Source organism: Amblyomma mixtum, chromosome 3, assembly GCF_055824585.1.
Source record: "Amblyomma mixtum isolate Tamu chromosome 3, ASM5582458v1, whole genome shotgun sequence".
NCBI lineage: Eukaryota > Metazoa > Arthropoda > Arachnida > Ixodida > Ixodidae > Amblyomma > Amblyomma mixtum.
Genome location: NC_143014.1, coordinates 183,159,408 through 183,184,513, shown reverse-complemented (window position 1 = coordinate 183,184,513; position 25,106 = coordinate 183,159,408). Strand labels below are relative to the sequence as shown.

General features: G+C 46.5%; 1 protein-coding gene across 1 annotated transcript in view; it reads right to left on the bottom strand.

The window, feature by feature from the left end:
• Window positions 1-3,077: 3,077 nt before the first annotated feature.
• The window catches only part of LOC149352943 (uncharacterized), a 27,712-nt gene continuing 5,683 nt past the window's right edge, over window positions 3,078-25,106 (bottom strand). The window contains exons 2-3 of the mRNA XM_089575737.1: window positions 4,929-6,055; window positions 3,078-3,131 (exon numbers count right to left, since the gene is read on the bottom strand). Of these exons, the coding sequence (XP_089431863.1) occupies window positions 3,078-3,131; window positions 4,929-6,055 (1,181 nt within the window). The remainder of the gene's footprint in view (window positions 3,132-4,928; window positions 6,056-25,106) is intronic.

The following is a 25,106-nucleotide window of genomic DNA, read 5'->3' as shown; positions in this document are numbered from 1 at the left end:
GCATCGGTAGTACCGCGTATATTCCGGTTATTATTATTTTAATTAGTTCGCAAAAACAAATCTATGGCGCTGATGGTGTCACCATAGAGTGGCGGTTTTTAGCCGTGGATATGACATCATCGGGTGGGAGCTTGATGATTGGACAAACAGTAAACATATTGCTAACTGTGTTAATAAATGAAGACACGTTTTGTCACATTTTCGGGTTTTATAGTAGATCAACAAAACCAACACATTTGCCTTACGTAAAAGCACTGCGAAGGAAGCAAAACAAAAAAGCACCACCAGAGGCTCGGCTACTGTTTTGTATCGAAGGACTTAGCACCTCTCTGTTTCACATGCATCTATGGCCTAGCACACAGCACTGAAAGCTACTCTCTATGCATCTGACAACGGCTTGGCGGAATCGGCTTGATCGAGCCACTGCATTCTACAAGCGTTCGTTTCGGTCCCTAGGAAGGACACAAAGAAAAAAGCCATGCGTCTCGCATTTACCAGTGCGCACCGTCAACTTGTGGAGGATCACCTGGCGGCGGCTCCAGATGGCGCCACGTTCCCGTCAACAGCACACAATTTGACAAGTCACGGTACGTGGTATGCGATGGCGGTAGCGGTATACGCGCTATGCTAAAAGGTATTTCTAGCAGGGCGTCACTCCGTCGCAGTATATCGCGCTTGAGTTCGGATGTCAGGGAATGCCATTGATCAATGTCCTCTTCGCCGCCGTCGACGTGACGGTGAAGCATCGCTGGGACAGCTGGGCGTTCACGTGGTGGTTGTAACCATGGAAACGACGCTGCTAGCCTTGCAACATCTCTCCTTTTCCTCCATGCTTGGCGAGAACGAGTTAGAGAGAAACCAGAGTGTGGAAACTTCCGCAACGTGCTCAGATAGCCTCTTTTGATTGGTACCCCCCCCCCGAAGTTCTCATTGAGAAAGTGAAAAGGGAATGAGAAGCACTGCGAAAATCGAATTGTGGGCAGCATTTTGTTTGCTTGTATTCTGAAATTTGTTCATTGAATAACTCCCGTGCCTATGCGCCGATTCCTATAATTATTTTTGAGTCAGCATCTATGTGACATAGAGATCCACCTGAAGTAAAGGCGACATCCCTTCAAGCAGTGTTTCAGAGCTCCTTTAAGGCGTAAGCCTTACTTGCCCCATTGATCGAAAACCCGTGTGTGTTTTTGTTTTGTTTTATTGGGGTTTTAACGTCGCAAAGCGACTCAGGCTATGAGGGACGCCGTAGTGAAGGGCCCCGGAAATTTCGACCACCTGAGGTTCTTTAACGTGCACTGACATCGCACAGTACACGGGCCTCTAGAATTTCGCCTCCATCGAAATTCAGCCGCCGCGGCCGGGATCGAACCCGCGTCTTTCGGGCCAGCAGCCGAGCGCCGTAACCACTGATCCACCGCGGCGGTCCGTGTGTGCGTGCGTGCGTGCGTGCGCGCGCGCGCGCGTGTGTGTGTGTGTGTGTGTGTGTGTGTGTGTGTGTGTGTGTGTGTGTGTGTGTGTGTGTGTGTGTGTGTGTGTGTGCGTGTGTGTGTGTGTGTGTGTGTGTGTGTGTGTGTGTGTGTGTGTGTGTGTGTGTGTGTGTGTGTGTGTGTAATTCGCGGATGCAACAGCTAACACTTTGTTTTGCGTGATACATCGAGCACACGCACAAAAAAAAGAACAAAGGGTGTACATGCAGTTCTTTTCTTTTCTCCCTTCAGTCTAGGAGCAAGTAGGTAACCAGTCACCTGAGAGTGTATAGAAGCTAGCCCTCGTTTCCGGGCGTCCAAGACTCGAAGTTAGACGCCAGCACTAGGAAACATTGATTAAAGGACCCATTTCGAGAGAAATATCGCTGCAGGTAACAGCGTAGAGGTCTGACTGGTAATGTACCGCAGATCCGAATCATATCGCTAAGCCTTGTAGTGAGCATTGCTTAGACTGCCTGTGCACTACCTACGGTTTACACAGTTTACAAGGTTTACATTTGTGCTTTCATGGAGCCCCTACTCCAGTATGTCTTAATGACAGGTGTCGGTGTGTGTGTTCAAGACATGAGCTTCACGTTCGTCTACTCACCGCGATGCGAGTGCCAGCCAGTGTGTGTGTGTGGGCATCACCAATGAAACTTGTTGTATCATGCCATCATCAACCTTCATTCGCACTTTCCTTTTCCTCCCCTTCCCTTTCCCCAGTGTGGAGTAGCAGGCCAGGGCTATGCTACCACCGGCCGACTTCTCCTCCTTTTCCTCTCATTAAAATTCTTCTCTGTCTATAGCTTAGGATAAGTTCCCATTTCATTAAAGACATTGAGTTTTAATTCTGGGGTTAAAAAGCACAGTTAAATGCAAAAATTATTATATAAAGTTCGCAAATAATGCCGCGGCGGCAGAACAACAAAAAAGCAGTACAAGAATAGCCCCACAAGCGTCTGTGCTCGCTGTTTCGAGCTGTAAAATGACCAGGATAAGAAATGACGTGTTACTTCAATCTCTTCATGTGTCTTCGCGTTCATTTCGTAGTTAAAAGTAACACGCGCTGAGATATTCAGCAAACTATTCCCAGTATCAGCATTATTAACTAACTATAAGCTCACATGTATGTTACTGAATTGCTTTTCACGCAAGATTTGCATACAATGCATCCAGCCCACAGACGGGTCACCCCTTGCCTTACTAGATACAAGCTCAAAAACGTCGTTGAATATGAACGGAAACAGCTTTTAAACCGCGTTATGCGTTCCGATCGAGACCAACCTTAGAAATTCACTAAAGTTATCAGCAGCTTTGTACTTTATATCTACGGCGTGTTCTTGTCAAGCATGCGTAGAAAAAGTTACTGCCAATCGTACCGCTGTTGCAAACGTAAATTCACAAGCATTCATGCGAAGGAAAGGAGAGTGTAAATGTGGAACCTTTAGATAATTGAAGGAGTTAGACCCAAACGGTAGTACGTTAAATTTATTAGCGCTGGCATTCGTATTATTTTTCAGTGTTCGTTACTCTCATTTTCCCAGTCAGACAACAATAAGGAATAACACAAGGCCATATGTTTCCACCGGTAAAATTAAGTAGACGATCTCATTTATACATGCACTGGCTGAGGACTCCGTCAGGGACGAACCGGACCGTAAGCTGTAGTGCAGATAAAAGTCAGATAAAAGCTGTAGTACAGATAAAACCCACATAAAATTGCTATGGGAAGTCTCGCTCAAACGGCACACTTTGAATGTTGTGCAATACTTGCTCGCCAACAGACATATGACGAACATAAAGAACGAAGATAGATGGGGTTGCGTCAATCACTGAACATTAATTTAAAAAATAAAAAAAAGGCAGTATGAGAGTCGTCCCTGTGTCTTTGCGGTTATCTGGCTCACTTCTGTTGTGTGTTACTGAAATGGCACCGCAGCATTATTTCATAATTTTAATGTTTCGGTTTGGTTTATGGGGGTTCAACGTCCCAAAGCGACTCAGGCTATGAGGGACGCCGTAGTGAAGGGCTCCAGAAATTTCGTCCACCTGGGGTTCTTTAACGTGGTCGTGAAAGACATGAGAGCGCAAAACGGGGACACGGACGAGGAAGGGAACAGGACGAGCGCTGCACTTTCAACAGGATTTATTCAGGGAAGAACGTTTAAATAGCCTTTGCTCTTATCCATGCTCTTGATCGCAGACAATCGCCTCTCACAGATACGCATCAAGAAACAGCATTTCACTGTGGCGAAGAACAACTGACGTGTCACTAATACAACTATCACCTCGCTTCTTGATATAGAAGGCTTCCACAAGCTCACGTTCAGTCCTATCTCGGCTTTTCAATAGCACTTTGCAATCATATAGTCGAGGCTTGCAGGCTACACGCTTCTCTTTCGAGCAGGCTTGGCAGTGGTCTGGAAGATGTCCTCTCTTGTTTAAAGAATTCTTGTGTTCAAGCAGGCGCTCATTAAGACAACGGCCGGTTTGTCCAACGTACACCTTGCCGCATGTAAGCGGGAACTCATAGACTACTGCTTTCTTGCAGCCGACATGTGGCATTCGGTGTCTGATGGTGCACTCTTGTACTTTTGTTCTTCCAATCCGTGAACACATTCCGGCGAGTTTTCGCGGCGCTGAAAATACCACATCGACGCCATACTTATTGGCCACCCTCTTCAGGTTATGAGAAGTGTGGTGTACGTAAGGTACAACTTCCGGCCTTGCCTGCTTTTTTTCTTGAGGTCGGTTGTTTTCCTTGCTGCCCTTCAGCTTTTTCAGCAAGGTCTGCGCCACGGAGAGAACCAGGGAAGCCGGGAAGCCTGCTTTCTGCAGCCTGGACACCTGGGAAGCATAGCTTGCGTGCATGACATGGTGGCAAGACTTCTTTAGTGCGGAAGATAAGCACTGGGAAGCGATAGCCCTCTTAACGGTCTTAGAATGGTTCGAATGGAAAGGCAACAAATCTTTCTTTGCGCGTGGACAGTACTGCCAGCAAACGTGTGAAGGGTGGAAGGTTAGGGTGAGATCTAAAAACTGTAATTTGTTATTACTGCTAGGCAGTTCGTGTGTGAAGGTGAGACCCATGCTATTCCGACCAAACGTACCTAAAACATCAGCTACTGCTTCGTCAAAAGTAAAATCGTTATCTGCCAAAAGGATCAGGTAATCGTCTACATATCTAAAAACGTGGACTATACAATCCGTGTCAAGTTCTTCACTCAAGGAGCGGTCAATCTCAGATAAAAACATATTACAGAGTACCGGGGCGACACACGAGCCAATACAAATGCCCCTTTTTTGTAGATACGTTTGGTCATTAAAGTCAATAAAAGTGGCCTTGAGATAAAACTCAAGTAATGACAAAAAATTGTCCACATTCAAACCGGTAGCGTTTTGAAAAGCAGTGGCTCCATTTCTGTCAATGCAATTACGCACTGCAGAATAGAGATGTACATGCGGAATAGAGTAGAAAAGATCTTCTACATCAATAGAAAAACCAGAGCTTATGTTCCTATGAGTCTGAAGGAAGGCTATCACGTCATCCGAGTTCTTAGTTGCAAAGGGGTCTTCTACTTCCAAAGTCTTCAGGTGCTTGAGCAAAAATTGGCTGATTTGTCGTTGCCAAGTTTCCTTTTCGCTTACTATAGTCCGGAAAGGCATTTCCCGCTTGTGTGTTTTGGCGGCGAAAAAAACCGAAAGGCTGCTCTTTTCAGACTTGTTGATGGCCCTGGCTAGTGTCTGCAGTTGCAGCTCATCACACAACGACACTGCATCTTTTTTCATTTGCGTCGTCTTCACTTTCACGGACCTGAAATTCTTCTTCACTGCTTCTATTGCCTTTTCGTTGAATAAACCGGACGGCATTGCCACAAAACCGCCTTCTTTGTCTGCCTGCACGAGCTGCAGATCTTTCGCTCTAAAAAACGAAACGACCTTCGCCGTGGGATCAGCTCGATGGCTGGGAGGGTTTGGATCCCTGACTGACCTGGTGAGGGTGTCGACGCCGTCCAAGAGGCACCTTTCCTGGTTTTCCTTCGTTGTTTTGTTGGCCAGTCGTCGGTTGAGGGCCAGCCATTCGTGTGGCTTAAGCTTGGCTTGTACGCTGAATTTTGGTCCTTCCTTTAGGACTGCTGCTATTCCTTCCGGGAGTTCGGCTCCTCCCAAGACTATCACATCGTAGCGTCCGGGATTCTTGGTCTCCCCCTTCTTGAGTTGTTCCAAGTGTCTCGTTACTTGGTTCATAGAACACTTCCACCAAAGTTCGGTTGTCTGGGCCGCGAGCTTCTTGCTTTCTCGATGTCTGATGGCCGCCAGCCACTCTTGGTCTTGGGCGTAGCATGCTGCGCGTAAAAGATCTTGAAGCAGCCTCACTTGGTACCACAGTTCGGACCGGAGTATCTTGCAGATTCGTTTGGCGTGGCCTATGGTAGGCTTAAAAGGACCGAAGAGGCCGGCGACTTCACTAGGAACGAGTCCTTTTCGCAGGAAGATGCCAAGTAGCCTGGCCCGGCACGTTGAGGTGACGATGTTTGCGATGAGCAGGGGAACATGGGAAGGCGAGGGTTGAACTTGGCATCTTCCTGCGAAAAGGACTCGTTCCTAGTGAAGTCGCCGGCCTCTTCGGTCCTTTTAAGCCTACCATAGGCCACGCCAAACGAATCTGCAAGATACTCCGGTCCGAACTGTGGTACCAAGTGAGGCTGCTTCAAGATCTTTTACGCGCAGCATGCTACGCCCAAGACCAAGAGTGGCTGGCGGCCATCAGACATCGAGAAAGCAAGAAGCTCGCGGCCCAGACAACCGAACTTTGGTGGAAGTGTTCTATGAACCAAGTAACGAGACACTTGGAACAACTCAAGAAGGGGGAGACCAAGAATCCCGGACGCTACGATGTGATAGTCTTGGGAGGAGCCGAACTCCCGGAAGGAATAGCAGCAGTCCTAAAGGAAGGACCAAAATTCAGCGTACAAGCCAAGCTTAAGCCACACGAATGGCTGGCCCTCAACCGACGACTGGCCAACAAAACAACGAAGGAAAACCAGGAAAGGTGCCTCTTGGACGGCGTCGACACCCTCACCAGGTCAGTCAGGGATCCAAACCCTCCCAGCCATCGAGCTGATCCCACGGCGAAGGTCGTTTCGTTTTTTAGAGCGAAAGATCTGCAGCTCGTGCAGGCAGACAAAGAAGGCGGTTTTGTGGCAATGCCGTCCGGTTTATTCAACGAAAAGGCAATAGAAGCAGTGAAGAAGAATTTCAGGTCCGTGAAAGTGAAGACGACGCAAATGAAAAAAGATGCAGTGTCGTTGTGTGATGAGCTGCAACTGCAGACACTAGCCAGGGCCATCAACAAGTCTGAAAAGAGCAGCCTTTCGGTTTTTTTCGCCGCCAAAACACACAAGCGGGAAATGCCTTTCCGGACTATAGTAAGCGAAAAGGAAACTTGGCAACGACAAATCAGCCAATTTTTGCTCAAGCACCTGAAGACTTTGGAAGTAGAAGACCCCTTTGCAACTAAGAACTCGGATGACGTGATAGCCTTCCTTCAGACTCATAGGAACATAAGCTCTGGTTTTTCTATTGATGTAGAAGATCTTTTCTACTCTATTCCGCATGTACATCTCTATTCTGCAGTGCGTAATTGCATTGACAGAAATGGAGCCACTGCTTTTCAAAACGCTACCGGTTTGAATGTGGACAATTTTTTGTCATTACTTGAGTTTTATCTCAAGGCCACTTTTATTGACTTTAATGACCAAACGTATCTACAAAAAAGGGGCATTTGTATTGGCTCGTGTGTCGCCCCGGTACTCTGTAATATGTTTTTATCTGAGATTGACCGCTCCTTGAGTGAAGAACTTGACACGGATTGTATAGTCCACGTTTTTAGATATGTAGACGATTACCTGATCCTTTTGGCAGATAACGATTTTACTTTTGACGAAGCAGTAGCTGATGTTAGGTACGTTTGGTCGGAATAGCATGGGTCTCACCTTCACACACGAACTGCCTAGCAGTAATAACAAATTACAGTTTTTAGATCTCACCCTAACCTTCCACCCTTCACACGTTTGCTGGCAGTACTGTCCACGCGCAAAGAAAGATTTGGTGCCTTTCCATTCGAACCATTCTAAGACCGTTAAGAGGGCTATCGCTTCCCAGTGCTTATCTTCCGCACTAAAGAAGTCTTGCCACCATGTCATGCACGCAAGCTATGCTTCCCAGGTGTCCAGGCTGCAGAAAGCAGGCTTCCCGGCTTCCCTGGTTCTCTCCGTGGCGCAGACCTTGCTGAAAAAGCTGAAGGGCAGCAAGGAAAACAACCGACCTCAAGAAAAAAAGCAGGCAAGGCCGGAAGTTGTACCTTACGTACACCACACTTCTCATAACCTGAAGAAGGTGGCCAATAAGTATGGCGTCGATGTGGTATTTTCAGCGCCGCGAAAACTCGCCGGAATGTGTTCACGGATTGGAAGAACAAAAGTACAAGAGTGCACCATCAGACACCGAATGCCACATGTCGGCTGCAAGAAAGCAGTAGTCTATGAGTTCCCGCTTACATGCGGCAAGGTGTACGTTGGACAAACCGGCCGTTGTCTTAATGAGCGCCTGCTTGAACACAAGAATTCTTTAAACAAGAGAGGACATCTTCCAGACCACTGCCAAGCCTACTCGAAAGAGAAGCGTGTAGCCTGCAAGCCTCGACTATATGATTGCAAAGTGCTATTGAAAAGCCGAGATAGGACTGAACGTGAGCTTGTGGAAGCCTTCTATATCAAGAAGCGAGGTGATAGTTGTATTAGTGACACGTCTGTTGTTCTTCGCCACAGTGAAATGCTGTTTCTTGATGCGTATCTGTGAGAGGCGATTGTCTGCGATCAAGAGCATGGATAAGAGCAAAGGCTATTTAAACGTTCTTCCCTGAATAAATCCTGTTGAAAGTGCAGCGCTCGTCCTGTTCCCTTCCTCGTCCGTGTCCCCGTTTTGCGCTCTCATGTCTTTCACGATTATGCACCAACAAGCCCAGTTTCAAGTACTTCTTTAACGTGCACTGGCATCGCACAGTACACGGGCCTCTGGAATTCCGCCTCCATCGAAATTCTAGCCGCCGCGGCCGGGATCGAACCCGCGTCTTTCGGGTCAGCAGCCGAGCACCATAACCACTGAGCCACCGCGGCGGCTCATAATTGTAATAGATGCATGGTATCGTCTACACGCTGGTAACTAATTCTACTGTGGAGAACAGTATTAAATCACTTTACATGAACACTGACGGTCGTTGAGGATAAAACTGGTCTCTCCGGCGCAACAACACCTTCTATTCGCCTTGGGAAGTTTTTGTATACTATACATATTCTTGTCCGCGTGTTTGGATTAAGGATTAAAATGTTCTAATATTGGCTAGCAAATGAACCAAGTGTGCTCAGCAAACCTAACAAGAACTGCGCGAGAACGGTCTGAATTTTCCGCGGGACTATGCAAAAAAGCCGAAACCGCTGCGCCGCTTCTCTCACGATTTCAAAACAGCGACGCGAGGGAACATGTATCTCTGACGAGCGAAAGGTTAAACGGATCTCGCGCCAATGAGCGCGCTTTTTGCTACCATTTCTACGCGCCAACTCACTTCATGCGTACTAATCTCGCAGTACAGATGCGGAATTATGCTACAGGCGCGCTTTAAACTCGCGTTTCACTTCCATGCCGTGTTATCTGCGAGCACACGTCGGGGCGAACATGAAGTGGGAGCTGGCAGTTTACACGAGGAGTAAAAGAATGCGTGAAAAAAAAAACAAATACCGTATGTTTCCTGCTATCTTTGCGAAGTGGAACGCGCGACATCTTTCGACAGCCTTCCAGATATCCGCTATACGCCGTCAGCAAGTCGAGGAGAAAAACTGGGTTGATTAATTCCCCCGCGCAACGGACTTCCTGTCGCGAGCGAGTCGAACTCGGACGGAGGCTATCGAGACGCCGTTGTTCGTCGTGCCGCTCGTCGACAGACATGCGCGCGGAAAGTGAAGGCAGGGGGGTGTGTGTGCGGTCATTTGCGGCTTCCCACGGCGTGCGCGGACAGTGTTTCCGCCGGCCTCCGCGCAGCTGGCGTATCTCTAGCCCCACCGCGTGGCAGATAATTAGGCGACTCGCGCTTGTCGCGACACGACTTCCTGACGGGGGGATCGCGCAGCGAGAGAGAACTGAAAAGTGCGCGACGGGCGGCGGGCCGCAGTTCGATTGTTTTGTCGCGTCCCGATCGACGTTTTCGAAAAAGCAATCAAGCGCTCATTACGCCTTTTCGGCTAATCACCGCCGGAAACGGGCCGGGGGCATAAAGAAGCGAAAAAATATCGCGGTTTCCGTCGCCGCCCGCCGCGCCCGACTCTTGAAACCCTCTTTCCGGCTACCCTATCTTAATTCAGCCACGCGTCCCTCCTTCGCCCCTGAACGGTTTCCTTTGAAAATTGGCCGCTTTGTCCGCCCCTAGCGGGTGCGATGACGCAGAGAGAGAGGAGGGTGCTGCGCGCAATAATCGTTACCGCACGTCCCGATAACCGAACTGGGCGTCCTGGCATTGGCACGTTTAAGGGAGAGCGGCGCAACGGGCGGGGCCCGAGCGCGGAACTCGGAGTCCGCACGCGAGGAGCACAAAGCCATCGCCACTTGACGAGAATTAAGGCATCGAGTCACTGTGATTTTCTTTCCGCCTCTTACGTCGCTCCGTTGCCTTGTCTTTCAACTCCGCACAGCTAAAGGTTAGATAGCCTTGAGTAGCGCACCATCACTCGCCAGGTGGAGATCTGGAAAGGTCAAACATAACGAGTATATAGTTGTACTATCGGTCTCAAGTGTTTACGGCATACGTGTTCTTGGGGGAAAAAAATAAACAAAAAATTGTATCGCCGCCTCGCGACCGAACCGCCTGGTACTGTTACCAGCTGATGCTGATGCCAGCTTAATGCTTTCGCTTTAAAAGATTGAAAGGACATAGTAGTGGGGCTAAAAAACAGGGACGACAAAGTAGAAGAAGACAACACATGCTTGTTGTCTTCTACTACTCTGTCGTCCCTGTTTTTTAGCGCTACTACTATGTCCTCTCAATCCAAACACCAACTAGCCCAGCTTTCTGCCTTATATGCATTAAAAGAGGCTTGTTGGTCGGAATTATTTGGAGCCCTTCACTACGGCGTCCCTCATAGCCTGAGTCGTTTTTGGACGTTAAACCCTCACAAACCAAACTAAACTAAGGCCCCCACTCACCGACTTCGCCGCTCTCTGTCCGAAGCCCGCTTCACATTGAAAAGCGAGTCTCGAACCGGACTGAAACCGAATTGAGAACCGAAGAGCACATGTGTAGCTTCGAGGCGTTGCACGCCACAATTCGATTCAATTCAATGCATTGCAATTCCTTCTTTTTATATTAGCAGGTTACATTGATATTTTTTCGCATGCCGCTGTGTGCGTCGACATAAGTCTCCACTCGCTTATTTAGGGTGTTAGCCATCGCTATATTTTTCTGCCTCTCCGAATAGGCCGCACATACCTTACACAGAACTTCCTGCTAATAAAACAAGATAAACCTGTTTGTGAAGAATATGGAGATGAACATACAGTTAATCACATTTTATTCTTTTCCGCGAAACTGGAAAAACTGAGAAAACGTACTTTATTTTATTATGAATGCATTCCTTTTCACCCAACACTGCAGTTAGGTGATAATGCAACTGTTAACATATCTTCTGTTTTTAGCTTTTTAAAAGAAGCAGGCATTCTTGAAAAACTAAATTTTGACCAACTGGTTCTGTTGTTTATACGATATACCTCAGCCACCTTCTCATTCCTGAAAAGAAGGATGAGGTGTTTTTTTTTTTTGATTGATTGATTGATTGATTGATTGGTAGCCTCGAGATCCTTGCTAGGCCAAGGATAGGCGCTGAGGCTACCTGACCTTCTTTAAATGTTTTACTATTAGCCATTTCTAAATTTAATTTACTTTGTTATTACTAGGTAGTGCAAACTTTTTAGGCGCTCTACACCACCGATTACTTTCCACAATTTGTAAAATTCCCCAGAAAACTTTTCCTCTACCTTGTGCTTGACGCATGATGGCCTTAGCTGCCTATGTGTAAATAAACCTGATACAGTACAATGCAATATAATTTTCTGAACAGAAATGACGGCGAGAAAAGCGCCACCGACAAATATTTTCGTGTTTCTTTGAGGATGACTGCTACTAAGCAGTTGAACTCCTAAAAGCGGTAAAACCCGAAGGCTGCAAAGTCCAAGATGAACAGTGGAGTTGCCATGTGGGCTGCTCAGCTACTTGGCCACAATAATTTTGAAAAAAAAAATCTAGCTCATGTAGGTTGTGATCAAATTTCTTTACTTTCCGGGCTTTGGCGTGCAGACAATGTAAATGAGTACGTGCTCTTGCTTTTCGAAGCTATATGAAAGTCTCGAATGCCTCCACGGTGGTCCGCCTATACTGGAATGACATTTCAGCCGGATCCCTTTAAGAAACCTCGCGTATCAGCACAAGACTTACAACTGAAAGGAATGGCATTTCCGTCGAAGATGTCTTAAAAGCCGATGTAGCTTGAATATCTCTCCTGTTTCGATAAAAATTTTCGCTGCGCCTTTGTCGCAGCGAAGCTCAGAAACTGGTTGCAAAGTTAATACACATAATCAATAGTTCGACGAAAATACGTCTGGTCAGCTGGCTAGCTGTCCCGCTCAGTGATCAAGGAACCCGTACGAGGTTCCGAAACGTCTAAAAAAAAAAAAAAACTTTCTTGACTTGGTAAGTGACCGTATTCTTTTTCCTTTAAAGTTAATGCACACACCATGCATGGCCACACGCATAAGTGGCAGCTCACGGCAGACGGTATCTTGAATATCACGAGTACATTTAGATCTGGCGGATTCGGTCTATACGAGCTACAGGTAGTAAGCAAAATCAGTTCTGTATGTGTGATGCATTTCGGTGTGTATGTAGGGTTCCCTATCATATATTTTTGGGCGAAGAAATTCTTTTTTATGTTGCCCCTATATCTGAGCAAGACCTTCCACCAGTACATGCTGACTTTCCTTTCGGTGCCTTTTTCATCCTTGCACTTAACAGGCTAAAGCTCTTATTACTTAACAACAGGAGTCACCTGCTTCTACTAAGGATATCTACATCCCGTTTTCATGCACACCTAAAAAAAAAAAGAAGACGGGAAATGCCGTCGCCTCGAAAACGGCACTTCCACTGCCCCGCGCACTGCTCGTGAATCTTGATGCAGCATGCGCCGAGAATATTCAGCGAACGCTGCTGTCAGAGCGTCCATCAGGTGTGCATGCTCTGAGCATCGAGTAGGCGGCCTGTATAGGCGTGCGAGCATACATGGCCACGCAGCTGCGCCGCAAACGTATATGAAAGATTACGTTCTGCGGCCGCCGTGCATAATTATATGCAAATTTTCCAGAAACGGCAATATGGTTAGTCACAACCACCGCGTTCCTCTCGCTCTAAATATGCGCGCCGTAGGGGACACATCCCGTAGAGTCTGCTTTCTGCATTACCACATTTGACGCCGGCGCACAGTGTGCTCGCTTGTTTCTTGCGGCAGGCTAAAGCACCTTACCACCGGTTTTCCAAGTCAGATAGATGCACAGAGGCTAAATAATTGGACTTTGAGTTATAACTTATAAGCAACTTGCAAATACACGGCAAATACTTCCCTGCAATGTCGCCTTCCCAACAGCTCATTCTCATTTGATACGTTCCTCGCTTGTATGTTGATCTTCAGAGGGATCGTTTCAGCAGCTTGCGTGCCGCATTGCTCGTTCCATTCGTGCTCTCTGCACACGTATACATGCCTCTACATCTGTACCCATCTACGCATCTGTGTTTGTCTGTCTATAAGCCGTTACGCACGATGTATTGATGTACTGATACGCTGCCTTTGTTCTTATGCCGTCACATGCATGTGCCAAACCAACGTTTCTCGTTGCGATTACAAGTATTGTGTTTTAGCAGCGAAAACGTTCAATTCATCATGGTTGAAGCACCTCTGCTCATGAGAAGCGCAGTGTGGAAACGCAATTAAAACCCAGCTTGTCACTCAGCAAGTTCAGGGAATAGGTGTAATATATATATATATATATATATATATATATATATATATATATATATATATATATATATATATATATATATATATATATATATATATATATATATATATATATATATATAAATATATATATATATATATATAAATATATATATATATATATATATATATATATATATATATATATATATATATATATATATATATATATATATATATATTACACATGTAAGCGCCGACCACTCTCCCTCTATACACTAACCTGTAGTGCAGGCACACCGTAACTGATCCATGTCAGTCTGTGGTGTTGAGGACGGCGTTCCTTTCTCTACAGATGCAGGTTTTTCTTGCACACGAATATCGGTCGCCTATCAGCATCCTCTTGCACCCGTTCCCGTAGGCTTACGTGGTACGCTATAAGCGAGAAAACAAGGAATACAGTGAAGACGTTCCAATGTACAGGCTGAAATAGAAGGCCCGAGTGCTAAGCCCAACCACTGCTGTGATGCATTCAGAGTTGTAGTGTCATCAATGGCGTGTACTTCGCTCATCGACTTGACTGTCTCGGCACAGAGGCATGACAAGGCTGCGCCATAGGTTTTCCTGTTTAGGTTATATGCCTGGTCATAAAGTGACCGAATTATTGCGCAATTTTAAATATAAGTAATGTACTTAATTAATTTGCAAACCTTTTTTTTACATCTTTGCTCTTTAGTGATAGTGTTAGCAGACACTGTAACGTTTTTTTTTATTTTAATGTTTCAAAATGAAGAGCTGACACCGATGAAATAATAACAAACACCAGAGCGAAACACCATGACGCGAGGGTAGCATCTGGTTAGTAAACGACCAGAACTTTGATTATTATCGCTAACGCCATAAGCGCAGCGGAGTCACTATCTCGAAACAGCGTGCAGTGGGTTTGCCCTATTTGAGGATTTTTTTACTTGTTCATTGAAACTTAAAAAAGAATTGTGGATGGTTACATAACACTGCAAATGTATAATGAAATGTATTGAATAATACGATCAAACTTTTGATCACTCTGTTCATTTCGACATAATGTGGTGCGAAAACGCTGGTTATTACTGACGTCGACAGTTTCAGTATGAAGGCGTATCTATTCGAGTGATGCATAAGGCAAGGAGAACTGAAACAGTGTTGAAAGTTTGAATTCCAACTTTGTTGAGATAGTTAACGTGGTTTGACATGGCAATGAGGATTTTGTACTGGACGACATTAAGGTAATGTAACGGAATTTAAAGGTTAACTTTCGTTGTTGTTACGCTCGTGGTAAGGTTAAAATTGGACAGCTTAAAAGCAGCAGCATTATTCTGGACCAGTGCCAGCGAAGTAATTAGTATTTCGTGGAAGGGATCCCATACAGTGGCAGTGTATTTCATTTTAGGACACGTTAGTAATTTTCGAAGCAATGACTTCAAGGAAGACTGGGTTTCAGAAAAGCTAAGGCGTCCTTAGCTAATCATGTGGTCTTAGCGGTGTTAGTGATGTACTCGATATAGCTACCCTAAGTGAGAACACCAGATGTGAAAACCAAAATACTTATCTGTAGTGGCAGCTTCTAGAAAACGTTAGTTGGGTGGTGCACAAAATTAGTGTTAGCACATTGGGATAAGGGCATGATTTACTTTTATTAACATTTAATTCCATGAGGCATTCATTGCATCAAAAAGATATATTAAAAAGGTCACGTTGAAGAATGTTACTACAGTCAAGTAATTTACTGCATTTCAAGGAAAAACAGAGCAGTCGTCCGCAAATACATGAATGCTAGATGATACAAAGCAAGGAATATCACTGACGTAAAGAAGGAACAAAGGAGGTGCAAAAACGAGTCCTGTGGAACACCCGACTAAACTTTACTGAATGATGAATTATTGCTGTTAGCAGAAAGAAACTGTGATAGGTTAAAACAAATATTCTAGCCATTTCGAAATGTCGCAATCAATATTCATTTGGTTTAGCTCGTGAAGCAATAAACGCGGTGTCATCTCTAGTCGAATGCCGCAGAGAAGGCAAGGAAAATCAATCAGCTTCTGATACGCGATCTAGAATAATGCGATGTTAGTGAAGCAGACAATTTGGATATCGCAGGAGAATGACTGTCGGAAACCATGTTTGAGATGAATTGAACTTGAGAAAGTTGACTAGGTTTGTGATAATGACATGTTCCAATTATTTACAGCAAGTGCTAGTAAGCGAGATGAGGAGATGAGGCTGTAATTCGTGGGCAACGTTCTGTTGCCAGATACGAATAATAGAACCATCTCACCGATTTTCCATTCTGGGGTCTGAGTGTTTGCTGCAAAATCAAACTCAGTATCATAGAAATGTGGCTAATGGTGTTTTTTTTTAGTTTTGTCATTAATGGAACCGTAACTGGGCAACCAATAAAACTGTAAGGCCTCAGTAAATTTGGCAACGACAAAAGGACCGATAAATATTGGATGTACAGTTAGAAAATTATACTGGTGGGCGGCAGGCAGGCTAATGATTGATGTGTGATGAAAAAAAATTTCACAAATATTTCATCAAGAGCCGAGATTGCAATAAACAAGGTGCCAGGATGTGTCTGTCCAGCTTGGCGCCCTCAGTTGGTGGGTTGATGGTGCCCCACATTTCGATGATAGTACGGATGGTGACGCTTAGGGAAGGAAATTTACTCTTGCTTGCTCGAGTGCCGTCACATAAGCATTGGCTGCGGACTTGTATGCATCGCAGTGGGTGTTACTTGCGTCTTGTACTACGGGCTTCAGGATGGCGCGACTGGTTTAGTTAGTTCGTTACCCTTGGCCGTAAACATATTCCAGTTAGTTTGAACAGAAGCATCTTCTAAATTCCCGAAGGTTTTCAATAAATGCTGATGATTCCTTATTAATTTCTTCAAAGCAGTGGCAGATTAAGGGCAGGGGCAGTGCTTCCCCACCCAACTGATAAATTTTACCCAGGAAAACCATGTTGAACACCATTTTTTGACGAAACAGGTCGGTGAAATACATCTTCCACCGCAAACTGCTCCTCCAAGAGTGACCCATGAATTCACCTCTTATTCAAAGACTGCTCTATATGTAACGAAGTGTGGTCATTTCTTTTTCGCAGGTTAAGTATAGGCAGCAGTCACCTATGCTGAAATAATGCAGAACGCCTTTCAGGTTCGGCTTGCTCGATCACATTACTCAAAGTCATCTTCGGGAGGGTTACCTTTTTATTGCGACTTGAAAAAAAAAATCAAACAGAACGCAAGAACAACAATAAGAAAACTACTTACAGATGACTACCGCGCAGAAAGACCTGAAGAAATAAGCCCCCAGTTCCTCAAAAGATCCTATTTTAATCGCTACGTCTCCGCCCTAAGTGGGGACAACAACCAATTGGGTAATTTCCCAAACGCTTGTTCAATCAAAGCTTAAGGAAAGGACGACACAGCAAATCAAAGTTGTGGCAAAGACAAGTCTTTCCCATCTAATGGTACGCAAGTAAATTCACTCTCCCCTAGTCTTGCAAACACGCTGGCTTCCCCACGCTTTGAGCATTTACAGACTCATAAAAGACAAATATAGTAAAACACAAGTTCGTCGAAAACCCGTCCCCTAGGCAGACCTATTATATTCAGCACTCAAAACCTCATGGACCCTCGCATTCACAGTCGGCGGGTGAACACAGCCTGTCCGAACAAAGCGCGTCTTCTGTCTTTGGCTCCGCCGCCTGTGCGCTTCACTTCAGAATGACGAGCGCCAACGAGCGGTCATTATGACCTGTGAAGCTAACATAGGAACCGACTCATTGACGACACGCCATCCCGGTACGCAGCAAAAGACAACATCCGCAACCGGCAGCGGCGCCGTCAGCAGGGACAAAGGGGCGCAAGACGGACGACGCGTTGCTTCCCGAGTGGGAAAAAAGATCCTCCCTTCCGACTTCGTGGGTGCCTCAATACACCGCCAAAGGCCCGTTTCACGTGCATACGACTTTCGCCTGCGACGCTGCGAATTCTGTCGGTCTGCGACTGGGGAGGGACGTCGGTCTAGCCGCAGACGGCCTGCGACCAAGTTCCGTCCGGTTGGAATTCAGTCGCAGCGTCGGTGTGTTCGCTCTGCGACTGACCGATGGGGAGCGCCGAGACCAGGGTTGTCACTGGTGGCTACTTTTCGCGAAATTGGCGAATTTGAGAGGCCCGTGGCGACCTAAAATTACATTTGGCGACATGGCGAATTTGTAGCTACTTTTGTCTAAGGTCGCTAGGTGTGGATTTTAAGCCCAATGTCTTCGGAACAAAATGGGCTACAACATTCATACTTTTAGGACAGGAATTAGAAGGCGCTCATGACCTCATGACTCGATCAGACGTCACTGTCGGTAGGTCATGAGATAATACAAGCTCCACGCTCTAGATGGCGACATCTGTGCGCTCGCCAGTCGTCGGCGCTTCATGCAGGTTCAGCGAGGCGACACTGACATAGTTCAGTCATGTTCAGTCCATGTTACAGCGTTCTGTAGTCCAGGGTCCAGGTTCAGTCAGGTTCAGTCTCGGGCTCTTTACCTTATTTACTTGTTCATTTATTTATGCCTCAGACGCATTTGGTAGACGCGCAGAGACAAAGTACGTGACAGTAAAATGTAAAGGGGCGCTTTGTATTATCACACTGATGTATAATCGCTGAGGGGCGCATTGCTCGGTTCCTATCAAGACTGCCGTCGTGTTACCTTCAATAACAATTACGCCATAGTGCAGAAACGCAAAAAATTCAAATGCAGGAAACGTGAATAACTGGCAATTGATGATATTTTGTAAACAAATCAGTTTAGGTTAATTTGTGAGGTAAAACATCCCAAACCTACTATGGCTATATATGAGAGGCACCGTAATGGAGGGCTTCAGATACTTTAGACCACCTGCCGTTCTTAAACGTTCATTGACCACGCACAGTACACAGGAGCTTTGCGTTTCGCTTCAATCCAAACGTGCCTGCATGTAAACAAATCGGACTGCAGACTATGCTTTCGGCAGTGGCGTTAGTGAGAGGCACCGCCTGGGCGGGTGCAGCACATGGTAGCTCGATAAATATAATTGCAGTAATTGAAGGGCGCTTTATTCTGCGGACACGTAAAAAATTAGTGTGGCGACTTTTTTGGCGAAATTTCAAATGATATGGCTACTTTTGGCGACTTTTGGGCCGTCATCTGGCGACATTGACTCCAAACTCAGTGGCAACCCTGGCCGAGACGGCGTGCGACGAGAGGTCACGTGGGAGCTGTTGTAGCGGCGGAAGCAAAAATTTTTATTCTAACAAAAACACACGAAATATAGCCTTGCATCTAAAAGTACGCTGGTCACAACATCATTAACACACTCAATGCATCGTTTCTATCGCGTTTAATTATTGGTTGCCTATGCGAACATCAAGCTACTTTGTGTTTCCCTCCGACCGAATTCGCTGGGTATACGTGTTGCATGTGAAAGCGCTCAACGGAAATCGCACTGCAGCATCACCGACTAGGCCGAATATTTTAATTCTAGTCGCAACATGTGAAACGGGCCAAACGCACTGACCAACGCTCTCTTCAGTAGCGGCTGTGACTGGTCTCCTTGTTTTGGTGCCAAACTTGACAGTTCAGCCACGGTGTCAAAGCACACACACGCAAACACACTGCGCACAAACGCGTGGCGCTCCGTCCGTGCGTCCTCGGGGCTAGAGGAAAACCAGCCGCGCACACAACACCTCCTTACCAAGTGCGCTACATAGCATCTTGGAATGAAGCACACACATACACACAGCGCTCGCCAATCCGTAAGAGGGATTCCTCCGCTGACGCGCACGACAGCAGCCCTTTGTTTATAAGCGAAGAAAGAGTGGTCACATGTCAGGCAAATACTTTATTGTGGAAGCGATGCCGGTCAGATTGGCTTGAATCAAATACAGAGTGTTTGCAGTGTCAGCTCAAGTCCTGGTAGATTTGCTGACACTGACTGCGTAAGAAAATGAAGCATCTCACTTGCTTCAGACAAAAATGGCGACAGGCAAGTATACGCTGGGCATCCCAAGTTGTATACTAGGGAAGTTAAAATAAGCAAGTCAAAACAAGAAAGTAGATGGAATAATTTTTATATCGTTTATAATGTTAATTTTGTCGTGAAGGTCGCTAATGAATGAAAGCAGTGAAGAAGGTGGGTGATGGCAAACGCCAGATATTAATTTCTGACGGTCAAGAGTTACTGATGCCCAGAATATGCCCAGAACGTTGTTGGTGTGGACACATGATGGTGAAACGTTTTTCGTGTCAGCGAGACAATCTCTGCCTCCGGGTTGGGTCGTTCGATGACAGCGGTATATTGTACAGAATCGATGCGCTCGATGGTGAAGGATGGACGTTGCCCCTCTCGCGCCCCTAGCACGCAGCACCTGGCGAATGAGTATTGTGCGTTCGCCTAGGGGCTCGATTTCGTGGACGCTGTCGGAGGTTGTATTGTGCGTGAAACGACATTCATCGTTTAAAAAATTGCGCAGGGTTTATTATATGTCACATAATGGACCAAACTTACGAGAACTGTACTGAATGAGCGCGCTGATAGCTTTCTGCGGATTCGGGTGTAATTTGCTAACGCCACCTCGATGCGCTAAATTCAAGGCCACGCAATTGTGCCCTGTCCTCCCAGCTTCCAACGTGCTTTCCATAAGCCGCACCTGCTATAGGAGAGCGGAGTGCGTCAGCGCTGCGAGTTCTCCCGTCAGCATTTCCACCTTCAGCTGTTCGCTGACGAAGCGGACTGCATGATCATTGTCCTCTGACGGTGTTGTGCGTAGTTTTTCATGCAGGAAATGGGTGGTGTCAAAAGCCTCCATTCGAGCCCCGTGAGCTATAGAGCTGTCCCGAATCTCGATGTTACGAATTAATTATTTGACAGCCATCTTGTTATTCGCCACAGGAGCTACAAAAAGGTTGGATACAAGCCTTGACCCTGGCTTCTTTAGGTAGCGCGAGGTAATACAAATATCAGCTTTTACATTCACCGAGTATCTTATCCACGGTGCATCGTCTTCATCAGCGCGCAACAACATGAGGCATCCAGTGCTTAAAATTGTATGTCAGCTGGAACGCAGATTGACTGTTTGGCACCTGTTCAGGTAAATTGCTTAAGCTCCGTATTGTATCTTTTTCTTCGCTCCGAAGCGTCTCGACGGTGCCAGCAAGGGCACTTTTTGTCGTAGTACCATCCTGACTCTCTGGGTCCTTCCTTCTGCTACAATCCTTGTGACGTGTACAGGTCTTACTTTGTTGCTTGTTGTAATCATTTTTGTTTAATTGACTCCCCCCCCCCCTCTCCTTTGTAATGCCTGAGGGTCCTTAGTTTAAAAATCTATATAAATAGCCTTTGCAGTTCGGGAACTTCTATGCGGCAGATTCCAGTCGGAGACGAAAGCGAATTATTGGTTCACTTGCAGGGCCGGTAGCGCTGTCCACATAGCAAACCGCCTGAATAATAGAGAGATTTAGCCCAGCGGAGTCGTGTAACGGTTTAGCGGACTCCTCCCGCGCATGCGCAGTGGCCCCGCCTGGCCGCACCCACGCCAGTGCGCGTCCGCAGGAGGCGTCAGGTGAACCGGTATACGTCTCCGCTAGGCTAAATCTCTGTAATGTAATTTTCCGTAAAGTGAAGCTCGAAGACTTGTGAAGGGATATTTGTGGCGTTAGAATGAGAAGATTAAACACCTGCTTTCATGAAAGTTTGAGCAAAAGCCAGTGAAATCCCACCAATAATTAAGACGCACGTGGTTGATTTGCGTTGTGCAAGAAGCAACAAAAATTCGTGGAACACTGCTTAAGGGTATGACGCAATAGCATTTATAGGTCTCTTCATTGGTCCTGGATCATCTCTGCAATCGCTTCGCAGACACCAACACTATTCTTTTTTTTTATTTTATTTTTAATGTTTTTTTTTTATTCACCACAAGACACACAAGGATTCCCCTTAGCCAAGTCCATCAAATGTGCCTCGGTGGCCTAGGAGTGGAGTGTCTGACTGGTGGCCCAAGGGTGCCGGGCTCGATTTCCACCTCACCCCAGTTTTTCAGCGCAGTTCATTTACTTTGCATTCTTGCATGTCATAATGACGTTTTAGTCCTGTTGCGACATTGTAATTGCGATCTATGTCATATTTCATCAATTTCAATTCCATGTGACATCAGGACCTTGTACACCAATGTGTGACGTCGCACTCGGCGTAGCAGTCACATGGTTACTTTTGTTGTGAAGTCATGCTCCTCCTTAATTGGTGCAGAGCTTGTTCCGTCATATGATCATCGACTAATGGGAATTTCGTTCTCACACCACGGGGATTGCCGCCGAACTCGCGCTCTAACGTGTTGTTAGCTCACAATTGGGCATTCGGCGGCGAGAGCGAACGAAATCCGCCGCCGCCGAAGTGCTCCCTCGTTCACACTTTTCGGCCATCACGTTGCCTCTTCGTCTGATCCTCATCGTCTGCTCGCGGCGTACACATATATGGTCAGAAAAAAATATATAGATCAATGCTGTCTACGTGCCATAAACACTTGCTTGCGTACGCTAAACGCAGGCATTTTGCGGAATGCTACGACATTCGTCCCAATCGCACTTTTAGTTTAGTGTATGTCAAGACGCAACGAGACAGACAGACGGACGGACGGACGGATGGATGGACGACGGATGGATGGATGGATGGATGGATGGATGGATGGATGGATGGATGGATGGATGGATGGATGGATGGATGGATGGATGGATGGATGGATGGATGGATGGATGGATGGATGGATGGATGGATGGACGGACGGACGGACGGACGGACGGACGGACGGACGGACGGATGGACGACGGATGGATGGATGGATGGATGGATGGATGGATGGATGGATGGATGGATGGATGGATGGATGGATGGACGGACGGACGGACGGACGGACGGACGGACGGACGGACGGACGGACGGACGGACGGACGGACGGACGGACGGATGTATGGATAAATGGATGGATGGATGGATGGATGGATGGATGGATGGATGGATGGATGGATGGATGGATGGATGGATGGATGGATGGATGGATGGATGGATGGATGGATGGATGGATGGATGGATGGATGTGGATGGATGGATGGATGGATGGAAGGAAGGAAGGAAGGAAGGAAGGAAGGAAGGAAGGAAGGAAGGAAGGAAGGAAGGAGCGTCCCCTTTGAAACGGGGTGGGGACAGTTGCCTCCATGCTCGGCTTTTTTTCTTTATGTTTATTCATCTGCGTTATAAATTAGTCTTCAAATTCGCCATTTTCTTTAAATACGTTTTCAGTCCTACATTTCTAACCTTATGTCACTTCTCTGCTTTTGAGCCAACCAATCTTTCAATCATTCTTTGCTAACTTCCGCCGCAGATTTATTTACATGACCATTGTTGTCTCTAAACCAGGGCCTCAGGGAGAGTGGCTCACCTTAGTGGCGCCATCTGGTTGTAAAACAGGAACCATATTTGTGAACAAACCGACGAAGCTATGATTCACCCCGCCTCGACGACTTTGCGTTTACATGAACTCGATCTTAGCGGGTCAAGACCGGCGCGCCTTCAGCGACGCCCAGCGCGGAGAAGTGCAGTGCGGGCCTAACGTTTTCATAAGCCCGACGCCAGCAGGTCGAATCTGGTCGCGCCAGGTGTCGGGCTGACTCACTCAGTACGAACCGGCAGCGTTTATATGAACCCTTTTATGTCGGGCCGAGATCGCCGCTACACCTATCGTCGGGCGAGGAAACCATGCGCAGACGCTAGAGGTGGAGGAGGAGGTACACCCATACGAGCTGTTTTTGTTGGTTCCCTGCGCAGCACTAGAGATGTAAAATTTCAAGAAATTTTGAATGGCATGAAAAAAAACTTTTTTTTCAGGTTTTTTTTCATGAACAATGGAAATTTTGCAAAACGGGACAAAAACAGGTTTATTTGCAATAGCACAACGATCAATAATAATGCTCCAAAGTTCAGTCGTTATAGATGTCCTATTGTGAAATGAACTTCTTGTTCTATTGCACCGAGAAGATAAATTATGATTTGCACTTCAGGTGAATATGGAGATATAAATATCATATTTGTGGAACGAACTTCTAGTTCTATTGCACCGAGAAAGGGAACATGAAAACTGATATAAGTCACTCCATATCGGACTCAGAGTCACTGTCGCTGGATGCGGCACTACGCGCAGCAGCATGGATTGAAGTTGTGTCCACAGCTATAGGTTCGACTGCACATACACAAGCTTTCGAACGTGTTCCCCTGAAAACCTGTTGCGAATCCTTGTATGGATGTTTCCGAAACATGAAGAGTTTCGTTCGCAGCTGGCGGATGATGGTGGTATGTGCAGCAGTCGGCAAGCCAGACGAGTTAGCGGCTGGTTGGTGCAAATGCCTTGTCACCAGGTAGATGGGGTCACGTACTTCGCTGAAGACCCCTGTCCTGGACCAAATCCCTGCGGATGTCCTGTACTCTGCTACATTGGAAATCAAGAAGCTAGGCTTGTATTTGGCTAAAACCGCTTACGTGCACAGCAGCCTATGTTAATTATGCCGTGTGCGTAGCGCTGTAGAATTTACAGCCATTTTGTTCTACTTCAGCCGTAAGTTCAAGTATTAGTGTGTTTTTAAGTGAAGCCTGGATCTTATACGTGACCTGGCCTTCAGCCCGCGGACTCGCAGCATGAACATTTTCACTACCTGGCACCGGCGATGACGACTGCTCTCCAATCGTTCAACGATGCACGCTGTAATGGTTTTCAAAGCAAACAAAAAAACCTAAACTAAAAGCAAGCAATCATAACACCTTGAAATTGCATTGCGAAATTTTCGATGTTTCTTTCAATTTTTTTCTGGTCTGAAAAAAAAAACGGAAAAAAAACCTTTTTTTTTTTCAAAATTGCAGTGTTTTTTTTTTCAGGCCTTCACATCTCTACGCAGCACCAGCCCGACCAGAGACCCGACGCGGCAGCGTATGCATACTCCTTCCAAATAAGTCGGGCCGAATCGACCTACCTAAAGCCCCTCAAACTACCCGCTGCAGTCGGGCTGATCCAGCCCGACCTTACGGTCGTTTAACTCGACCCCCTAACGTATACGCGAGCCCTGCAGCCGGTTTTCAGCCCGACAAGCCTACTCGATCCGACTTTGTCGTGCTCATGTAAATTATCATTATAGTCGGTTACAACTCAAGGACGAAGCGGCAAATGCCCCTCAAGGAAGGCCCTTCAGCCAATGGCGTCGACCAAGTTTCATGACGCGGGAGGAGAGAGAGAGAGAAATAGGGGAGCGGCATCAAGAACAGACGGACAGGAGACGGAGGGATAATATAAAACTGTACAATACCTCTCAGTGTGCAAAGGCGGCGTCGAAGAACGCTGCACGCCACCGCAAGTCTCCGAAACGCGGCAGACGCAGAGCAAAACACCCCCATTCCTCTCCCACTAACCCGACTCAGCCTGCAGTTGGGCTG